Source organism: Hyperoodon ampullatus (genome assembly GCF_949752795.1).
Source record: "Hyperoodon ampullatus genome assembly, chromosome: 6".
NCBI classification, from domain to species: domain Eukaryota; kingdom Metazoa; phylum Chordata; class Mammalia; order Artiodactyla; family Ziphiidae; genus Hyperoodon; species Hyperoodon ampullatus.
Window position 1 is genome coordinate 112747254 of NC_136919.1, and position 20452 is coordinate 112767705.

A 20452-nucleotide genomic window follows, 5' to 3' on the forward strand; every position below is an offset into this window, starting at 1 on the left:
CTAGAACAGTCTGTACTAATCTACAGTGTCAGAAAACAGGTAAGTGTCTGATGCCAAGTAGACAGTAAGGGGAAGATATTGACTGCAAAGGGAAACGAGAAAATTTGGGGGAGTAACAGAAATTGTAACTTGGCTGTGGTGATGGCCACATGGTGTATACATCTGTCAAAATTCAAATTATACACTTTAAACTGGTACGTTTTTGTATCTGAATTATTGCTCAATAAAGTTGGTATTTTAAAAAGGAAAAAAAAAAACTGATTCCTGCACAGCAGAAGCTCCAATCAGGGTTGCAGAAAGATAAATCCAGTTCCTCCAGCACCATTTTTGGAAAAGACTATCCTTTCCCTTGACACCTTTGTTGAAAATCAGTGAACCTTATATGCAGGTGAGAAGTTTCCAGGATGGGAATGATGGATACGAATGCAATGAGAGAGATTCCTGGTTATTTCTGTCTCCCAAACAGAGGTGTTACTTGAGGTTGGTGGTCAGCTGAAAACCTTCCGCCTCTTCACTACCCCCCACCCAAACAAACATTTAAGGGCATCACTGTGCTGTGTGAACTGCTGTTTGTGAAATGACTGGCCCTCGTAAGGTCACTCGCAGCGCCCCGTGGTGTATTCCACCCCTTCCTAGCCTTGGGAGAAGTCATCCTTCTGGAAACAGCGCTCTTCCTCTCCGAGGACCACAGCCCTGAGGGTCAGGCCCTCTGGGCCTGGGAAAAGGCCCACACTTCGAGGGTAGGGAAAGGACACGAAGAAAGAAGAAAGGCAGGGCTTCCCTGGTGGCGCAGTGGTTGCGAGGCCGCCTGCCAATGCAGGGGACACGGGTTCGTGCCCCGGTACGGGAAGATCCCACATGCCGCGGAGCGGCTGGGCCCGTGAGCCATGGCCGCTGAGCCTGCGCGTCCAGAGCCTGTGCTCCGCAACGGGAGAGGCCACAACAGTGAGAGGCTCGCGTACCGCAAAAAAAAAAAGAAGAAGAAGAAGAAAGGCAATGAGCCCGAAGGGCCGACAAGGCTGCGCTTCCTACCTGGTAGCAAAGCGTCTCCACGCTGGGCGCTGGGCGGGCTCCGGCAGCAGGCCTCAGTCAGCCCCTATTGGCCAGGACCGTGGTTCTCACGGTGCGGTCCTGGACCAGCAGCGTCCGCCTCACCTGGGCACCTATTAGAAATGCTAATTCTCTGGGTCCCACCCACACCTCCCCGTGGGAGACGATGGAGGTGGGTGAGGCCTAGCGCTTTGTGTTTTAACGAGCTCTCCAGGTGCTTCTGAGGAGCGAACAGGAGAAAAGAGTGGAAGAACGGAATGGGGCTGATGAGACACCTCCCGTGGCCCCTTCCCAGGCTTCATAACCGCCCGCTGTGGGCGGCCGGCCCTCAGGTGAGGCCGGGATGAGGCCGGAGGGAGGGAGCCCAAGAGGGAAGCGATCCGAGGAGGAGCCTATGGCGTGAGCCTCGCCCGCGGAGTAGCGACGGTGAGGTGGAGGAGGGGTTGCGAGAGGGCCGGGCCCCGGGGCCCAGTGGACGTGAGACCGGGCACCGAGCCGCCTTGCCCGCGGCTGCCCGGCCCTGCACCCCCGGGGTGCTGGGAGGGCCGGCGGGGCAGCCGGGCCGCTCGCCCACCTCTCCCGCTCTGGGCGATCTAAGCACCGTCCTTTGGCGGAGCGCTCGGCCGGGGTGTCCCCAGCTCGGGTGTGGGCTGCCTTGTCGGCCGGGGGTTGTAACGCGCCCTTCCTCGCAGCTGCTCGACCCCCGCCCCGCATCATGAATCGCAGCCGCACTAGCAGCACCTGCGAAAAGGCGACACTGACCTTGCTCTGGGGTGAGTGAGGCTCCAGGCTGTTCTCGGAGCACCCGGGGGCCTGGGGGTGCGTCACCGGGGGCGGGGGTGGGGGTTAGAGCTGGAGGCAGAGAGGCGCGCCTCCCTGGAGCCGGCCCGCCCCACGCCACGCCTTCCGCCCTCCGTCTCCCTTCGCAGGCTGTGAGCTGAGCCAGGAGAAGCCGACTTGGACCTTCAGACCCCAGAAGGTGGGGAAGCAGGACTGTACGCTGTTGCTCAGTACGGTGGGTACCCCCCGGCCCCAAGGAGGGGAGGAAAGACGGAGCAGGGAGGGACTTGGACACCACAGAGGAGCAGGTGGGATTGTCCGGTGCCCGCAGCTGGAGCAGGGTTTGCCTCCTCCGCCCTCTGGCTCGTGTTCCACCCCTCTCAGATTTGCCTGGGGGAGAAAGCCAAAGAGGAGATGAACCTCGTGGAGATCCTGCCCCCAGCAAGCCAGGACGACAGAAGGAGGAAGCCCATCACCCTGGCCTCTCTTCGGGCCTCCGTTCTCCCCATGGTGAGCCTTTCCCTGTGGGCCTAGGACACCCTGGCTCCAGCCCTAGGAGGCCCTGCTCAGGCCTCACCCGCTGCGTGGGGACGGACCCAAAGGTGGGGTACAGGCTCCTGCACAAGTACAGCCAGTGCTAGAGAGGCATATAGCCCAGGACTAAAAGCTTGGACCCAGGAGGCAGGGAGCCCCCTTTCCATCCTAGTCCACAATTCTTTTTTTTTTTTTTTTTGGTGGTGGGGAGGGGGCCGGCTGAGTCCTAACCACTGAACCGCCAGGGAACTCCCTCCTAGTCGACGCTTTACTAGCCGTGTGACTTTGGGCAAGTTAAATAACCTCTCTCCAAATCACATTTTTCAACTGTTTACTGTTGGAGACCAGACAGTGTTGATGATTTACATACTGCTTGTGTATCCAGAAAGTCTCACTCTAATCATTTATTTTGAGTTTTCTATGCAGATCTTCTTTGTGAGTAATGGCAGTCTTTGTGTTGTTGTTGTTTTTTTCTTTTAAATCCAGGTACACTGGCTAGGACCTCCAGTATAATATTGGATAAAATGATAATGGTAGATGTCCTCGTTTCATTCCTGATTTATTTATTTATTTATTTTTGGCTGCGTTGGGTCTTCGTTGCTGTGCGCGGGCTCTCTCTAGTTGCGGCAAGCGGGGGCTACTCTTCGTTGCAGTGCACGGGCTTCTCATTGCAGTGGCTTCTCTTGCTGCGGAGCATGTCCTCTAGGCGCGCGGGCTTCAGTAGTTGTGGCTCGCGGGCTCTAGAGCACAGGTTCAGTAGTTGCAGCACATGGGCTTAGTTGCTCCGCGGCATGTGGGATCCTCCCGGACCAGGGCTCAAACCCGTGTCCCCTACACTGGCAGGCGGATTCCTAACCACTGCACCACCAGGGAAGCCTGAGACCATACATTTTACATGCCCTTTACAGAAAAGGTTTCCTGGCCTCTGGTCCATTCCATACACAGCTGCCAGAAAGATCCTTTTAAGCAAAGGTCAAATTCTGTTGATTCTCTGCTAGAACACTCAATGTGCTCAATGGCTTCGCATTTCATTTAGAATGAGATTCGAGATCCTTTATGTCCTGGCCCTCAGCAAGCTCTCTGACCTCATCCTTTGCTACTCTCCCCACCCTGACCCTGCTTAAACCACATGGGCTTCCTTGACTGTATCCTGAAAATTCCAAACATACCCCCTCCTGGAGTCTTTGTATTTCCTCTTCCCCATGCCAGGGACACACTTGCCCCTGACTTCAATCTGGTCTTTGTTCAAATGTCATCTCATTGAAGGGTCTTCCCTGGCCACAAACAGCATCCCCATTTCTACCCCACCCATGATCACTTTTTCCCCCATAGGACCCATTACTGACATCAGGTTTCATTTGTGCATTGTCTTTTCCCCCCAACCAGGATATAGACTCCAAGAGAGCAAGGATTTTGCCTGCTTTGCTGCATTATCCATACAGCTCCTATACTGTGTCTGGTATGTCGTAGGAACTCAATATATAATGAAGGAGTGAGTAAATAAGTGAATGAACTGTGTGGGACTGGTTTGATTTTTAAACTATTGTGATTTATTTAACAGGTTTAGATCTTCTCAGATGTTTCTATTTCTTTGAGTCAGTTTTTTTATTAGCTGTATTGAGATATAATTTATATACAGTAAGATTCACTAGTGTTAAGTGTGCAGCTCGATGCCTTTGACAAATTGTGCAGTAGCCACCAACATCAAGGTAGAGAATTTCCACCGCCCTGCCCCCAGTTCCTCATGCGTCATGCAGTGAGTTCCTTCCACCTACCACTGCCTCTGGCAACCATTGATCTACTTTCTGTCACTATAGTTTCGCCTTTTCTATAATTTCATTTAAATGGAACCATACAATATGTAGTCTCTTGTGCTGGCTTTTTTCACTTAGCGTAATGCTTTTGAGATTTATCCCTGTTGTTGATAAAACGGTAATATGCTCCTTTTTTATATCTGAATAATATGCCACTCTACAATTTATATAAAATTTGTTCATTCACCTGTTAATGGACATATGGACATTTTGGGTAGTTTCCAGTTTTTGGACTATTGTCAATAAAGCTGCTAGGAATGTTTGAGTGTATTTGTATAGACGTCTTTTCATTTCTCTTAGGTAAATACCTAGGAGTGATATTGCTGGATTACATAGTAAGCATATGTTAAACTTTATACAAAACTGCTAAACTAGGGCTTCCCAGGTGGCGCAGTGGTTGAGAGTCCGCCTGCCGATGCAGGGGACACAGGTTCGTGCCCCAGTCCGGGGAGATCCCACATGCCACGGAGCAGCTGGGCCCATGAGCCATGGCCGCTGAGCCTGCGCATCCGGAGCCTGTGCTCCGCAACAGGAGAGGCCACAGCAGTGAGAGGCCCGCGTACCGCCAAAAAAAAAAAACCGCTAAACTATTTTCCAAATTGCTCTACCATTCTGCATTTCTACCAGCAATCTATGAGAATTCCAGTTGGTGCACATCCTCACCAACACTCGGCATTGTCAGTCTTCTTAATTTTAGCCAATCCAGTACATATACGGTGGCACCTCATTGTGGTTTTTATTTTTCCTTGAGGGTTGGTGATATTAACCATCTTCTTATTTGGTTTTTGATCTTTTGTATATCTTCTTCTGCAAAATACCTATTTAGATGTTTTGCCCATTTTTTAACATCTTTATTGGAGTATAATTGCTTTGCAATGGTGTGTTAGTTTCTGCTTTATAACAAAGTGAATCAGTTATACATATACATATGTTCCCATATCTCTTCCCTCTTGCGTCTCCCTCCCTCCCACCCTCCCTATCCCACCCCTCTAGGTGGTCACAAACCACCGAGCTGATCTACCTGTGCTATGCGGCAGCTTCCCACTAGCTATCTATTTTACTGCCCATTTTTAAATAATTGAGTTATTCTTATTGACTTGTAGGAGTTTTTTTAATATATTTTGGATATAAGTCCTTTATTACAAATATTTTCTCCTAATGTGTGGCTTGCCTTTTCATTTTTGTAATAATGTTTTTTGAAGAGCACAAGTTTTTAATTTTGATAAAGTTCAACTTAACATTTTTTTCTCTTATGGTTCATCCTTTTGGTGTCCTAAGAAATCATTGCCTAAACTAAGGTCACAAAGGTTTTCTTTTATGCTTTCTTCTAGAAATGCTATTGTTTTAGCTCTTATATTTAAGTCTATGATCCATTTCAAGATAAGTTTCTTGTATGGTATGAAGTGAGGATAGAAGGATATTTTTTTCCAAATTGATATCCAGTGCTCCAGTACCTTTCTTTGAAAAGACTGCTCTTCCAGTGATACAATTACCTTGGCATTTGCCAAAAATTGGTTGACCATATGTGTATGCATATATGTCTATACACTATTCTGTTTCATTGATTTATGTTTACCCTCATTCCATACCAGACTAATTTGATTATTGTGCTTTTATAGTAAGTCTTAAAATTAGATCGTGTGAGTCCTCCAATTTTGTTATTCTTTTCCAAAATTGGGTTGACAACTCTAGGTCCTTAGCATTTCCATATAAGTTTCAGAATCAGCATTCTTTAAAAAATCGGTCTAGTGGGATTTTGATTGAGATTGTATTGAATCTATAGATTACTTTGGGGGGAATTGCCATCTTGACAATTCTGAGTCATCGATAATTGAACATGATCTATTTCTCCATTTGTTTACATCTTTAGCTTTTCCCAGGAATGTTTTGTAGTTTTCAGGGTCCTGGGCCCCTACGTACTTTGTAAAGTTTACCCCTACATATTTCATGATTTGGGGCGCTATTAAAAATGAGATTAGCATATTTATTGGAAGAAAATTCACATACCATAAGCTTCACTCATTAGAGTATATAATTCAGTGATTTTTAGTAAATTCAGAGTTGTGCAACATCACAGTCTAAGTTTAGAACATTTTCATCAACCCAAAAAGAAACTCCATACCTACCAGGGGTCACTTCCCATTTCCCACATTCACTTACCCCCAGCCTTAGGCAACCACTAATTTACTTTATGTCTATAGATTTGCCTATTCTGGCAAATCATATAAATGGAATCATAAACTGTATGGCCTTTTGTGACTGCTTTCTTTCACTTAGCATAATGTTTTTAAGGTTTATCCATGTTGTTGCATGTATCAGTACTTGACTCCTTTTTATTGACAAATAATATTCCATTGTATTGATATACCATATTTTGTTTATCTGTTCCGTTGGTGGACATTTGGATTGTTTCTACCACTTGGCTATTAGGAATGCTGTTATTAACATTAATGTACAAATTTTTGTATGAACATAAGTTTTTTAAAATATTTTATTTATTTATTTATTTATGGCTGTGTTGGGTCTTCGTTGCTGCATGCAGGCTTTCTCTAGTTGCAGCGAGTGGGGGCTACTCTTCGTTGCGGTGCGCGGGCTTCTCATTGCGGTGGCTTCTCTTGTTGTGGAGCATGGGCTCTAGGCATGTGGGCTTCAGTAGTTGTGGCTCACGGGCTCTAGAATGCAGGCTCAGTAGTTGTGGCTCATGGGCTTAGTCGCTCTGTGGCATGTGGGATTTTCCCAGACCAGGGCTTGAACCCATGTCCCCTGCATTGGCAGGCGGATTCTTAACCACTGCTCCACCAGGGAAGTCCTGAACATAAGTTTTTATTTCTCTTGAGCGTATACCTGGAAGTGCAATTGCTGGGTCATATGGTAGCTTCATATATATAACATTTTGAGGAACTGCCATATTGTTTTCCAAAGTGGTCACACCATTTTACAATCTCACCAGCAATGTTTGGGTATTCCAATTTCTCCACATCCTCACCAACACTTATTTTTATCTTTGGTTTTGATTAGTCATCTTAGTGGGTATGAAGTGGTAGCTCACTGTGGTCTTGATTTGCGTTTCCCTGATGACTAATGATGTTGAGCATCTCTTTATGTGCTTATTGGCTATTTGTATATCTTTTTTGGAGAATTTTCTTTCTTTCTTTTTGTTTTTTCTTTTTTGGCTGCGTGGCTTGCAGGATCTTAGTTCTCTGACCAGGGATTGAACCCGCACCCTTGGCAGTGAAAGCATGGAGTTCTAACCACGGGACTGCCAGGGAATTCCTGGAGAATTTTCTGTTTAAATCTTTACTCATTTTGTAAGACTGTGTTTGAGTCTGATGTATTTTAATATTTGTCTTTTTACTATTGACTTGTATGAGTTCTTTATTTTACATACAAGCCTCTTATCAGCTTATTTGCATGATATCATTTGCAGCACAAAGTTTTTTGTTTTCTTATAGTCCAGTTTATATGTGTTTTCTTTTGTTGCTTCTGCTTCTGGTGTTGAATCTTAGAAACAATTGCCTAACACAAGGTCATGAAGATTTACTCCTGTGTCTTCTTCTACTAGTTTTAAAGTTTTAGTTCTTATATATAAGTCTATAAGCCATTTTCAGTTAATTTTTTTATATGGGATAAGGTACAGAAATGCTATTTTAAAACTTTATTTTATCATTATTCAGTACTAGTATATAGTTATATAATTGGTTTTTGTATTATCTAACCTTGCTAAATTTGCATATTAGTCCTAGCAGCTTTCCGTTGATTCCACAGAATTTGCTATGTATTTATTCATGTCATCTGTGAATAAAGTCAGTTTAACATCTTAATTTTCTATCTGTATGCCTTGCGTTTCTTTTTCTTGGCTTACTTCACTGACTAGGACATCAAGTACAATGTTGAGTAAAAGTTGTAAGAGCAGGACTATCCTTGCCTTTTACCAGAGGGAAAGTATTTAGTCTTTTACCATTAAGACAGATGCAGGATTTTTGTAGATGTCCTATATTAAGTTTGAGGATGTTCCCTTCTATTCCTAGTTTGCTGAGATATTTTATCATGAGTGGGTGTTGAATTTTGTCAAAGAATTCTTTTCTGCATATAGTGAGGTGATTTTTTTCTCCTTTATTTTGTTATGTGACAAATTACATTCATTGATTTTTTTCAAATTTTAAACCCACTGTGCATTCTTGGTATAAGCCCCATTCAATTATAATGTATTACCTTTTTATATATTGCTGGATTCCATTTGCTACTATTTTATTAAGGATATTTTTGTCTGTGTTATAAGCAACATTGGTCTATGGTTTTCTTGTCATGTTTTTGTCTGACTTTAGCATAAGCTAATTCTGGGCCTCATAAAATGAAAAGGAAGATGTTCTCTTCTATTTTCTGGAAGAATTCATGTAAATTTCTTTTGTTTTGTCTTTTTCTTAAATGTTTTGGTAGAGTTCACCTGTGAAGCAATCTGGTTAACTACAAGTTAAATTTATTTAATGGATATAAGACTATTTGGCTTATTTTGTTTAGAGAGCTTTATGTTTGTGTTTTTTAAGGAATTTTTCTGTTTCATCTAAATTGTCAACTTTTCTGGCATAAAGTTTTTCCTATCATTCCCTAATCCTTTCCTGTATTAAAGTTTGCTCTTTTGTTCCTGATGTTGGTAATTTGTGTCTTCTCTCCTTTTTACCGGGTCCAGTCTGGCTAGAGGTTTAACGGTTGTATCAATCTTTCTCAAGAACCAAGTTTTGGTTTCATCAGTCTTTCTCTATTGTTTTTCCACTTTTGTATTTAATTGAGCTGTTCTTTATTCCTCCCTTCTGTTTAGTTTGGTTTCAGTCTGATCTTTTTCTAGTTTCTTAAGGCATAATCTTATATTATTGATTTTTTAGACCTTTTTCAGATATAAGCATTTCATGCTATGATTTCCTTCTAAGCATCTTTCTAGCTTCATCCCACAAATTCTGATAAGTACTATATTCACTTTCATTCAGTTCAAATTATTTTCTGGTTTTATTCTTCAGTCCCTGCAGTACTTAGAAGTATGTTTGCTTTTTAATTTCCAAATAGAGATTATCTAATTCTTTCTTTAATTGATTTCTATTTTAATTTCATTATGGTCTGAAAATATGCTTTATATGATTTCAGTCTAAACAGTGTTGTGACTTGCTTTATGGCCCATAATATGTTCTGTCTTGGTGACTATTTCATTCACCCTTGAAGAATGTGTGTTCTCCCATGGTTGGGTGTATTGCTCTATAAATGTCAATTGTATCAAGTTGGTTGATGGTTTTGTTCAAGTCTTCCATATCCTTACTCATTTTCTGTTTTCTAAAGTGGCTGTACCATTTTGCACTTCTATCAGCGATGCATAAGTGATCAAGTTGCTTTGCATCCTCATCAACATTTCATGTTGTCACTGTCTCTTTTATTTTAGCCATTCTAATGTGTGTGTAGTGATGTCTCATTGTGCTTTTAGTTTGCATTTTCGTGATGGCTAATGATGTTGAACGTCTTTTCGTGCGGTTTTTGCCATATGTATGTTCAGTTAAATGTTCATGTCTTTTGCTCATTTTCTAATTGGATTGTTTTGTTACTGTTGAATTTTTTTAATTTTTTATATATTCTAGACACTAGTCCTTTGTCAAAATATGGCTTGCAAATATTTTCTCCCCAGTTTATAACTTGTCCTGTCATCCTCTTCACATGAGCTTCTATGGCACAAAAGTTTTTAATTTTGATGAGGTCCATTGTGTTCTTCCTTTTATGACTTTCAATGTTAAGTCTAAGAACACATTGCCTAGTCTGAGATCATGAAGGTTTTCTATGTTTTTTGTCCAAAAGTCGTATAGTTTTATGTTTTACACTTAAGTCCATGATCCATTTTGAGTTCACTGTTGTATAAGCTATGAGGTTTAGGTGAAGGTTCATTTCTTTGCCTATGGACGTCCAATTGCTCCAGCTCCATTTGTTGAAAAAGCTTCCTCCATTTAATTGAGTTTGCACCTTTGTCAAAAATCAGTTGCAAGTATTTGTGTGTGTCTATTTCTAGGTCTTCTGTTCTGTCAATCTATGTGTCTATCCCTCTAAAATCACACTGTCTTGATTACTGTGGCTATAGTTTTATGTATGTTCAGACTGTGTTGTTGATGTATATAATTTACAGGTTTAGCTTTCTTGTAAAATTTTTACTTTCCTTGTATAATTGTAAATATCTTCCTTGTCTAATTTTTTTATTATGTGGTGACCTTCTTTATCCATAAAATACTTATTGAATTAAAGCCATATCATCTGATATTAATTTGTTTCCCAGATGTCCTTCAATCTCCATTATTCCTTTATTCTTTAGCAATGGATTCACGACTTTTAGCTGGTCACAAGGCTACTGAGAATAAAAACTATATTCCCTCTAAGTTTGGCATAACCATGAAGTTCTGGCCAATGCGATGTAAGCAGAAGTGGGATCTACAACATCTGCAAAGTGTCCTTAAAGAGAAATCATGTGACCACTTTTTTGTCCCTTCCTGGAGTGTAGTTGTGATGACTAGAACAAGAGCAGCCATCCTGGGCGAGGTGGAGCCGTGTATTGAGAATGGTAGAGCAACACGGTACAAAGAGCCTGGATTCCTGGTGATTGAGGAGTGGTATACCCACAGCTTATGTGTGGACTTAGTTTATGTGACGACGAAGTGAGTTTCTACCTGTGTAAGCCACTGTTATGGAGTTTTCTGTCACTTATTACCAAACCTAATCCTAACAAACACTACTAGCTTCATTTTTTAGGGACTTTATTTTTTAAGAGCAGTTTTAGGCTTACAATAAGATCGAGAGGAAGTTACAGAGATTTCCCATATACCACCTACCCCTACACATACATAGCCTCCCCCATTATCAACATCACTCACCAGATAGTACAACTAGCTTCATTTTCATTTTAGTCATGTGTGGCTGCCGTAACAGGGGCTTAAGATTTATTTCTGTCTTGCATAGAAGTCCAGAGATGGGCAGTCCAGAGCTGATGAGATGACTCCATGGTCACCAAAGACCAAGTCTCCTCGTATCTTTCTCCTGTCTTTAGTGCAGACCTACCATCCTCAAGATCACCTTACAGTCCAGGAAGGCTGCTGCAGCTCCAGCCCTCACTTCTACAATTAATGTAATAAGAAAGAAGCAGCAAGGGAAGACCACAGGGACTTCTCTCAGTTCTCTGTCCACCTTTTAAGGAGTCTTCCCACAAGTACCACCTTCCAAATTCTGCTTATAGCTCATTGATCCAGAAATTAGTAACATAGTCACAACTGCAAAGGAAACTGAAGAATGCAGTTTTTGGCTGGGTATAGTATTTCAGTAGCATCAGGGTGCTGTCATTATGCAAGGAAAGAACGGCTATTGGATAAGCAACTGGAAGCCTCTGCTGCACCTGGTATGTATATTTCCATCTCTTTACTCCTGCATTTCTCTGTCCTTATAAGGTTTCTTATGAGCAGTATGTAGCTAGACCTTGTTTTAATCAATCCAGCCAGTATAGTCTGTTTATATTGATTGTGACTTGCTAATATACTTGGATTTACTTGTAGCATGTACTTTGTGCTTCTATTTTCCTTGCCTTTTAAATTTTTTTGTTTCTTTTTTCTAGTTCTCCTGTCTTTTATTAGATTGATTAAAGTTTCTTTTCCCCTTTTCTCTTCTACTGGTTTAGAAGCTGTAGAATCTCATTCTAATCTTTATTTGTTCTCCTTAATTTTTTAACAATCATGCATGATCAAAGTCGAAAATTAATGTTTTCTTCCTCCCAAACCAGGGGATTCTAATTACTTTCATTTTAACATACGTATTCTCATCATGTAGCATTTTAGCTCCAACTTGTTTTAAACCAGCTCAACACTAGTCATGACTAGTGTTGTTTTATTTTACGGCAATGTTTCCTTAGGTCTTTATTTATTTATTTATTTATTTATTTATTTTTACCAATTTTTTTGCTCATCACTGCTTCTTGCACCTACTTCTCAATTTAATTGCCATCTTCTTGAACATCCTTTTGTAGACCTGGGAGTAGTAAACTTACTTGGGCTTTGCTCAGAAATATCTTTCTTTTACCCTCATTCCTTCACGACAGTTTGTCTGTGTATATTCTTCTAGGTAAGAGGTCTGATTCCTGACCTCTTTCTGATTCCTGATGTTGCTGTTGAAATCCTCAGTCTGCCTGGTTATTGTTCCTTTTTTGGAAATCTGGCCTCTCTAGTTGATTTTAAGCTCATCTCTTTGTTCTCATCTGTCATTTCACCATAGTATGTTCAGGTGTGGATTTATTTTTATTTATCTGTTCAGGGCTGAGGTTTCCTGCATATGAGGATCTGTCTTGGATCATTTCTGGAGAACTCTTGGTCGTTACCACTTGGAACCCTGACTCCATTCTCTCCAGTCCCTACCTCTGATTGGATGCATGTTGGACCTTCTCACCTGTCCTCCACGTCCAGCTTCTCTCTCATAGTTTGTTCATTTCTCTCTGTGCTTCATACTGGGTAATTTCTTCCCAGCACTTCTCCAATTTACTGATTCTTCCTTCAGCTGCTTCACTGCTTTTTAACCATTTGTTCACTTTACTTCAATGCTAATGTTTTAGATGTCTAGAAGCTGCCTTTGGTTCTTTTTATTTTTTGTAATACCTCGTTATTATTTTGATTCCTACTTTATATTTATTTGATCTTCATCAAACATTTCATGTGGTTTAGGTGGTTATTCTCTTTTTTTTTTTTTTTTTTGCGGTACGCGGGCCGCTCACTGTTGTGGCCTCTGCCGTTGCGGAGCACAGGCTCCGGACGCGCAGGCTCAGCGGCCATGGCTCATGAGCCCAGCCGCCCTGCGGCATGTGGGATCTTCACGGACCGGGGCACGAACCCGTGTACCCTGCATTGGCAGGCGGACTCTCAACCACTGCGCCACCAGGGCAGCCCGGTTGTTATTCTCTTATTTCAGGTTCCTGGTTGTACATTTTGTTTCGTTCTGCTGCCAGACTCTAGCAGGGTTGTTTCTTGTGTCTTTGTAGTTTTAGGTGGTGGGCTCCTCTTCCAGTTTGGTTTGGTTCTGTTTTGTGAAAGAATTCTGTGTGAAAAGAATTCAGAGTGTCCCTAGAGACCGGTTTTGTGTTTGCATCTGCCATTTGCCCCAGGAATATCGCAAGCCTGGGATTTTATACAGATCTCTTGGCTTGGCACTGCCCACCGAGTAAATTCAGATTTGCTGTAAGTGAGAGATACAACCACAGCTGTTAGCTTCTCACAGGAGACTCTCATCTCACCCTCATGTTCGTGTTTCCCTCCTTTGATGGTGGGTCCTTTCTAGTTAGATGGCTTAGGGTTCTTCAGTCCCTTCTCCTCAACCCTCACCGTGGGGTTTTTTACTGAGATGTAGCCCTTTGAAGGTCCCCTCCCCAAGGGTTTGTCTCCTGTCCACATGAGTGTCACAACCCAAAGTCCTTGCTGTTTTCAAGGACGTCCTCCCTTCAGCTGTGGCATAAGCCTCTGCACAGGCTGCTCTTCTTTCTGATGCACAGGGACACTTCTTTCTGTCTTAGCATTCAACCAATCAGTAAAAACATTGAATTACATTTTATCCAGCATTTATAGGTGTTTGTGATCAGTTTTCACTTATCTGCTTCCTCTTTGAACCAGAAACTCTAAGTTAATCTCTCTAAGCCTCAGTTTCCTCCTCTGTAAAATAACAACACCTCCTTTGTGGACTTCTTGTGAAGATTTAAATGAGATAAAGCAGGTAAAATGTGTAGCATGGGGCCTGGCACATGGTAAGAACTCAAGAAATTTAAGTATCATCATTGTTACTCTAGAAAATTTGCAAAGTTTGGAAAAGTGTAAAGAAAATAAATGGGGTACTGTCCACTGAAAATTATGGTTAGCACTGTAATATATTTCTAACTTTACTCCTATGAATATTGAATATTCACACATTACTTATAAGACAATAGGAAGACTGTAATACAACTTTGCATCTGCTTTTCTCATGTGATCAATGCCTTAGTCAGCTTGGGCTGACATAACAAAATACCATGGAGTGAGTGGTTTAAACAACAGACATTTCTTCCTCACAGTTCTGGAGGCTAGAAGTCTGATATCAGGGTGCCAGCATGGTCGGGTTTTGGTAAGGGCCCTCCTCCTGGCTTGCAGATGGCTACCTTCTTTTTGTGTCCTCACATGGCCTAGAGAGAAAGCAAACTGTCTGGTCTCGTCTTCTAAGGGCACGAATCCCATCACAAGGGCCCCACCTTCGTGACCTCAACTAACCCTAGTTACAGTCCCAAAGGCTCCATCCCCAGATACCAGCACATTGGAGGTTAGGGGCTTCAATGTAAGAATTTGAGGGGACACAGTTCAGTCCATAGCTATCAGACTATTTAACGGCTGCACTTCAGCTTGGAAGACCATCTGTGATCTTGGCAGGAATGAGATTATCAGATCCATGTTCTTCTCCAACAGAGTCCACCTCAGCAGGAAGGTCCAGGGGGCTGAGAGTGCAGAGAGGTCCAGGGAAGCCCTGAAGCATGTGTAGTTGAGGGGAGGGAATAAACTGAGTATTTCTGCCTGAGGCCAGCCCCCACCCCCCACCCCCAGCCAGGTACCAGGCCCGAGTAGCCTGTCCTCTCTACTCCTGCCCCGACCCCCTACCCCCTACCCCTGCAGGTCGTCCTGGCGGGATTGGAGCTTTCTCCTCCTGTCACGTTCCAGCTCCGGGCTGGCTCTGGACCCGTGTTCCTCTGTGGCCAGGAATGTTATGGTAAGTCCAAGCTTGGACCCAAGAAAGGTCTGCCGGTACAGTGCTCAGCACAGGGCCAAGGACATAACAGGTACTCAAACACTTGAGGGATTCTTGAATTATTAGAGAAGATCCCCCAAGGCAACAGAATCACCAGCAGCCTGGACCAGAAGGCCATGGGCACGCGTCCCAGCCCCAGTTCTCCTTTACCTCTCTGCCACGTCCTCTGTGGGCTGCAGCTCTCCAGCCATAACTCGGGGGTGGGGTTATACTTGGTTCCATCTTCAAGTGTATTCCTCCTAGTTGTGAGGAATAAATGGCATACTCAGAAAAAGCACTTAACATAACGCCTCGTACCAGAGCACACTCAAAACGTTACCTGCTATGAAGTATGTAGCTGTGGCAGTAACATGGACCCTGGCAAGTCGCCGTGCTTTTGACTCTTTTGACGGCCCTTTAACTGCCTTCTTCTCTGTCCAGTGGTGCCTCTTCCATCAGGGTTCTCTCCTGCTCCAAACCCCGGGCAGGTTCCGCCTGCCTCAGGATGAGGCCTGAGCTCCTCGGCTGCTGTGTCCCCACCCTCTCCCTCCTTCCCCTCGCACTCTCCTTCCCAGTGTGCATCCCCCTCCGGCCCGGCCAGAGCTGCAGCTTACCACTTCCCCTGCCCTCCTGCCGCGGCCTCAGCCCTCACCGCCCCCATCCCCCGCCCCGCCAGCCGCACTTTGGGCAGGTAGATCTGGGAAGGGGAGCCTGGCAGAGACCCTCGGGCTCAGAGGCCCTGCCTCCCTCCCACACCATCGCTGACACTTTAGACCAATCCTGGGAGGAAGAGGAGGGGGAGGAGGAGGACCTGGAGGAGGAGGAAGAAGAGGAGGAAGAGGAAGAAGATGATGATGACGAAGACATAGATGTGTCCCTGGAGAAGGAGACCCCTGTCAAACAAGTCAAGAGGCTGGCACCCCAGAAGCACACAAGCGTTGCCAAGGTGAGGGAGGGACGCCCCCCCCCGGCAAAGGCTCCTCAGAAACCTGGACCAGGTCTCCCCAGTTGAGTGCGCCGAGGCCCGGGGCAACACCTGCCAGGTGCCCGGCGGGAGTCTGCTCTTCCCCTGGGCCTTGCCAGAACTCCCAATAATGCTTGTGTTTGGTTTCCAGAAAAAGAAGGTGGAAAAAGAGGAGGTGGCAGTGAGGTAACTCTTTCTATCTATTAAATTAGCCAAAATCTTTTAGTTGAGGTACATCGTGCTTGGAAGAGGATGATGCACATGTGTGTGTTCAGGTGTGTGGTACACGGAGACACAGGTGCACAGGTGTGCTGCCACTGTCTGTCGGTTGGCACAGTCTTTTTGAAAAGCATTTAACAGTTCTTATCTTCTGACTTCCTCCCACTTATGGCAGTTCCTTCCAAAGAATCCCATCCAAGATATGAGGGAAATATATGCACTAAGAAACTTATCACTGCATTATTCAAATAATAGTATAAAGTGGAAGCATTGTAAATGTCCATCAATATACCAGTTGCTTAAACTATGTCACGTCTTCTCAATGGCATGTGACATAATGCCCATGAAGAATACAGCAAACTGGAAAGTGTTTCTAGAATTCAAAGAGCAGGATATGAAATTATTTTCATTTTAATATTTATTTATTTAATTTTTGGCTGCATCGGGTCTTAGCTGCGGCACGCGGGATCTCGGTTGGGATCTTCGTTGAGGTGCGCAGGCTCTCTAGGTGTGGCCCGTGTGCTCAGTAGTTGCCGCGCACGGGCTTACTTAGCCCACAGCACGTGGGATCTTAGTTCCCCGACCAGGGATCACGTCCCCTGCATTGGAAGGTGGATTCTTAACCACTGGACCACCAGGGAAGTCCCAAATTATTTTCATTTTATTTCACAATCAAAAAAGTTCTGAAAGGAAACAAAATGTTAATATTAGTAGGAGGTAAAGAAAAGTATAGGCAATTTATTCTCTATTTGCTATATTTTGTGAAATGTGGTTAACATTACTTTTATGATAAGAAACATTTGTGTCTTATACACAAATAAAGGAAAGCAGATAGACGCTTAAGAAGAAAAAACATCTTGTTTAAAAAGAGAGAGTCAGGGACTTCCCTGGCAGTCCAGTGGTTAAGACTGCGCTTCCACGTGCAGGGGGCACGTGTTCAATCCCTGGTCAGCGAACTAAGATCCCGCATGCCGCGTGGTGCGGCCGATAAATAAATAAATAATTTTAATTTAAAAATTAAAAAAATAAAAGAAGAGTCAGAGTGGTCCCTGGCAGGCGACAGGTGGAGAGGCAAACCTCTCCAGGTCACAGCCCCCTGCTTCCCGGAAGTGCCCAGGGCCCAGCTCTGCAGCCTGGGCACTAGTCGGAGGGCCCAGGGCCACTGGCATCAGACTGAGCTCTCTCTTTCCCATATCCCCACTCCTTGCCCACCCCCACCCCGTTCCAGATACCATCCTAAAGACAGGAGCCCTGTGGGAAAGGTGAGTACTGATAAGAAGGGGCTGGTCCTCCTGGGGGGGGAGGGATGTTCTCTGGGAAGGTGCCAGGATGGGGGGGGCGGGTGGGACACTGGAGCAACCCCTTCTCTCACAGGCCAAAACCACACCCAGACCTAAAAAGCCAGGATTCAAGAAATGAGGAGCCAGGCGTGGCCTGGCCGCAGTGACGGAGGGAGGGCCCGTGAGACCACCGTGCTGAGTCTGAATGTGATGGACGTGTTGGGGGTGACACAAGAGCCCCTCACCCCAACTCTCGGTTGCAGCAGGACCTGGAGGGAAGAGCCCCGACCTCAGACCCACAATAAAGTTTGCTTTGCTACGACCTCGTTGCGGCTGTCTCTCCCTTCCGCAGGAGCTGTCCTTGCCGGCTGCAGCGAGCCCGTGAGCCCGGCAGAGGGCAGCCGCGTGCCAGCACACCCTGGCCTGCCTGCCAGCCAGCCAGCTGTGTTCTGCTCTTTATCTCCCTCTACCCACCTCCCCGCCCCCTCCCCCGCCCCGGCACCACCCCCCCATCCCCAGCTTTGGGGGAAGGACCAAGTGTCTCAGCCCCTTTCCCAGCTTCCACCTTCAGCCCTCAGGCCTGAGGGAGGGAGCTAGAGCTGGGGTGGGTCTTCCGGCGTCCACACTCCCTTCTGACAGGGCCTGGCTCTCCAGATGCAGAACTGAAGGGTGACAGCTGCCCGCCGCCCCTACCAGGAAGGGACCAGCCTGAGGGTCTGCATCTCAAGGGCCGGGCCTAGTCCTGCTCTCCCAGGCTTGCGTCCTGTTAGGGGTGTGCTGCTCACAGGGATGTCCCTGGTGTGATCTGTGTCAGGCAGAAGCCCGGAGGCCTGCACCTTCAAGGAAACCTCCCAAGTGGGGAGACAGGCAGGCTTCCTGGAAGCTATACAGTTTCTCTTCCAGGAGGTGGGCAGGTGAACACTTGCAACGCCTGGGCTAGCGTTCCCCAAGGGCAGCAGTCAGAGCCACAGGAACGGGGTTCAGTAAATTGTTGGGGTGAGGCCAGCAGAGGATTGGAAGGGGGTGAATGCCCCGTCGCGTGGCTCTGGTCTTCTGGCCCCTCCCAGCCTGCAGAGCCACTTTGAAGCCGGGTTCACCCACGGTGACATGCAGGTGGCCGCCCCCCTCGGGGTCTACCTGCAGGGCCTCTGCTGGGCTTCTCCCTGCCCCTAACCAGCACCCCCATCGGCCAGGCCTGAAGTGGGCCAGTGGGGAACTGGCCCTGCCCTCTCTCCCCAGGACCCCCAGATATGGGTCCCAGAAAGTTGGAGGTCTCTGAATACCTGCATGGGAAGGGCACCAGGCAGGCCTGAGTCTCCCCGTTCAGCTTCTCTTGACGCCAGAAGAGGTAGCGGAGGGCAGGGCTGGCATTCTTGCTTCTGCTTTCTACACCCCACAAGGCAGATGTGGGCTTTGTCCCGCCCTCTAACAAAGGAGAACATGCTACTGACCTCAGTCACCCAGAGTGACAAGGGACATCAGTTCAGGTCTGGTTCCAGGTAGGCAGCGGGCCTTGACCATGGCTTCATATGCCCGCGATACAGGGTGGGCAAGACGAAGGCCTCCCTTCAAGTTGCCTACAGTCTAGTGGAAACACAGGAGCCAACAACATAATTTCAATTACTGTCCAGCACTTTGGAGGACGTAAAACAGGCTAATTTCCAGGGTGGGTTTTTTTTGGGGGGGGGGATTTGGCCACGACACATGGCTTGTGGGATCTTAGTTCCCCAATCAGGGATCAAACCCACACCCCCAGCAGTGGAAGTACGGAGTCCTAACTACTGGACCACCAGGGAAGTCCCGGGAAGTACTGTTTCGTTGGATCTGAGAAGGTCCTTCAGAGGAGATGATTGACAAAAAGGGAGTGGTGGCTACATGCAGAGCTGGCAGAAGGACATTCCTAGGAGCAGGAGCAGAGGGTGCAAAGGGCCTGAGGCAGAACAAGCACGGAGGTTTGGACAGGAAGAAGGCTGATGTGATTGCAGTGGTAACGCTGTGAGCTGGGTGCTGCTCCATGGATTCACACCTTTAATCCTCACAACCATGCCTAGAGGTGGGTGTTATCAGCCCCATTTCTCAGATGTGGAAAGTGAGGCACAGAGAGGTTAAACAGCTTGTCCCCCAAGGTCACACAGCCAGGATTCACACCCATGTAGTCTGGCGCCAGGGCCCTGTTTTTAACCACTCTGGGGGTGAGAGGGGGACGTGGAAGTTTGAGGGTGCCAGGACGCCTCAAACTGAGAGTGGGAGTTAGAATTGAGTCCACGGTATAACTGGAGCCCAGGAGGGGCAGCTCTGGAGCCAAGTTATAGCAAAGCCTGTGTCGTCGCAGGTACTGCTCCGCTCCGCCAGCCCCAGGCAAGCGCCCCTGTTCTCTGGCTCCGCAGCAGGACTGCACAGAAGGGCACTTAACAGCTAGACGTCCGACAATTTGATTTCCACGTGCCGGCAGGCGGTGGGGATCAGATAGCAAATGTGTGTGTGGGGGGGTCTGTCCGCATTGCTACAGTGCTCTTTGCCCTTCACCCTTCCCCAGCCCTAGCCCTTCTGTTTGTCAACAGGAAAAGGGTGGGCTGGGGTCAAAGCAGGTGGTGACAAGTGGCCGGCATGCAGGTGGACTCTGGGTCTGCACAAGCTGGGCTGCTAGGAGCAGGCGTGAGACGCGCCCTTTGTGGGGGGAGGTGTTGAACTTGGCACCGTGGGATGGGATTAACCACCATGGCCTTGGCTACTCCTCACTCCCCTTATCACCTCCTGCCACCACCCCATAAATGGTAATGAACCCTACCCTTCTCCCCCCACCGCCCCCTCCCCCGCTCCCAGGTCCCTCTGGTGAGGGGAGAAAGTCAAAGTTCAGGCAAACTGAGGCGGGACCACGTAAGAGGGTCTCTTCCCCTCTCCCTCGTTCTTGGTGGCACTTGACACTTTTCAGGAAGTGTCCTTCCTCTCAGTTGACAAGATGGCAGTTTTGGCAGCATCAGTAGTGGCCATGTCCTTCGTATAAATTAGGAAGCTGA

General features: G+C 46.2%; 1 protein-coding gene across 1 annotated transcript; it reads left to right on the top strand.

The window, feature by feature from the left end:
• The first annotated feature begins 771 nt into the window (after positions 1–771).
• On the top strand, positions 772–17757 carry NPM2 (nucleophosmin/nucleoplasmin 2). The gene is made up of 9 exons (XM_079705980.1): positions 772–1382; positions 1743–1823; positions 1980–2065; positions 2215–2340; positions 14861–14954; positions 15746–15918; positions 16088–16122; positions 17384–17417; positions 17530–17757. Exons 2-9 carry the CDS (start codon positions 1766–1768, stop codon positions 17572–17574), a joined length of 651 nt encoding a protein of 216 aa, XP_079562106.1. The 5' UTR covers positions 772–1382; positions 1743–1765; the 3' UTR covers positions 17575–17757.
• The last annotated feature ends 2695 nt before the right edge of the window (positions 17758–20452 follow it).

Excerpts from the sequence above, each read along its gene's own strand:
- NPM2 (XM_079705980.1), top strand. The coding sequence starts at position 1,766 with ATGAATCGCAGCCGCACTAGCAGCACCTGCGAAAAGGCGACACTGACC. Across the intron at positions 16,123-17,383 it reads AAAGAGGAGGTGGCAGTGAG|ATACCATCCTAAAGACAGGA; the intron begins GTAACTCTTTCT and ends ACCCCGTTCCAG. Across the intron at positions 17,418-17,529 it reads ACAGGAGCCCTGTGGGAAAG|GCCAAAACCACACCCAGACC; the intron begins GTGAGTACTGAT and ends CTTCTCTCACAG.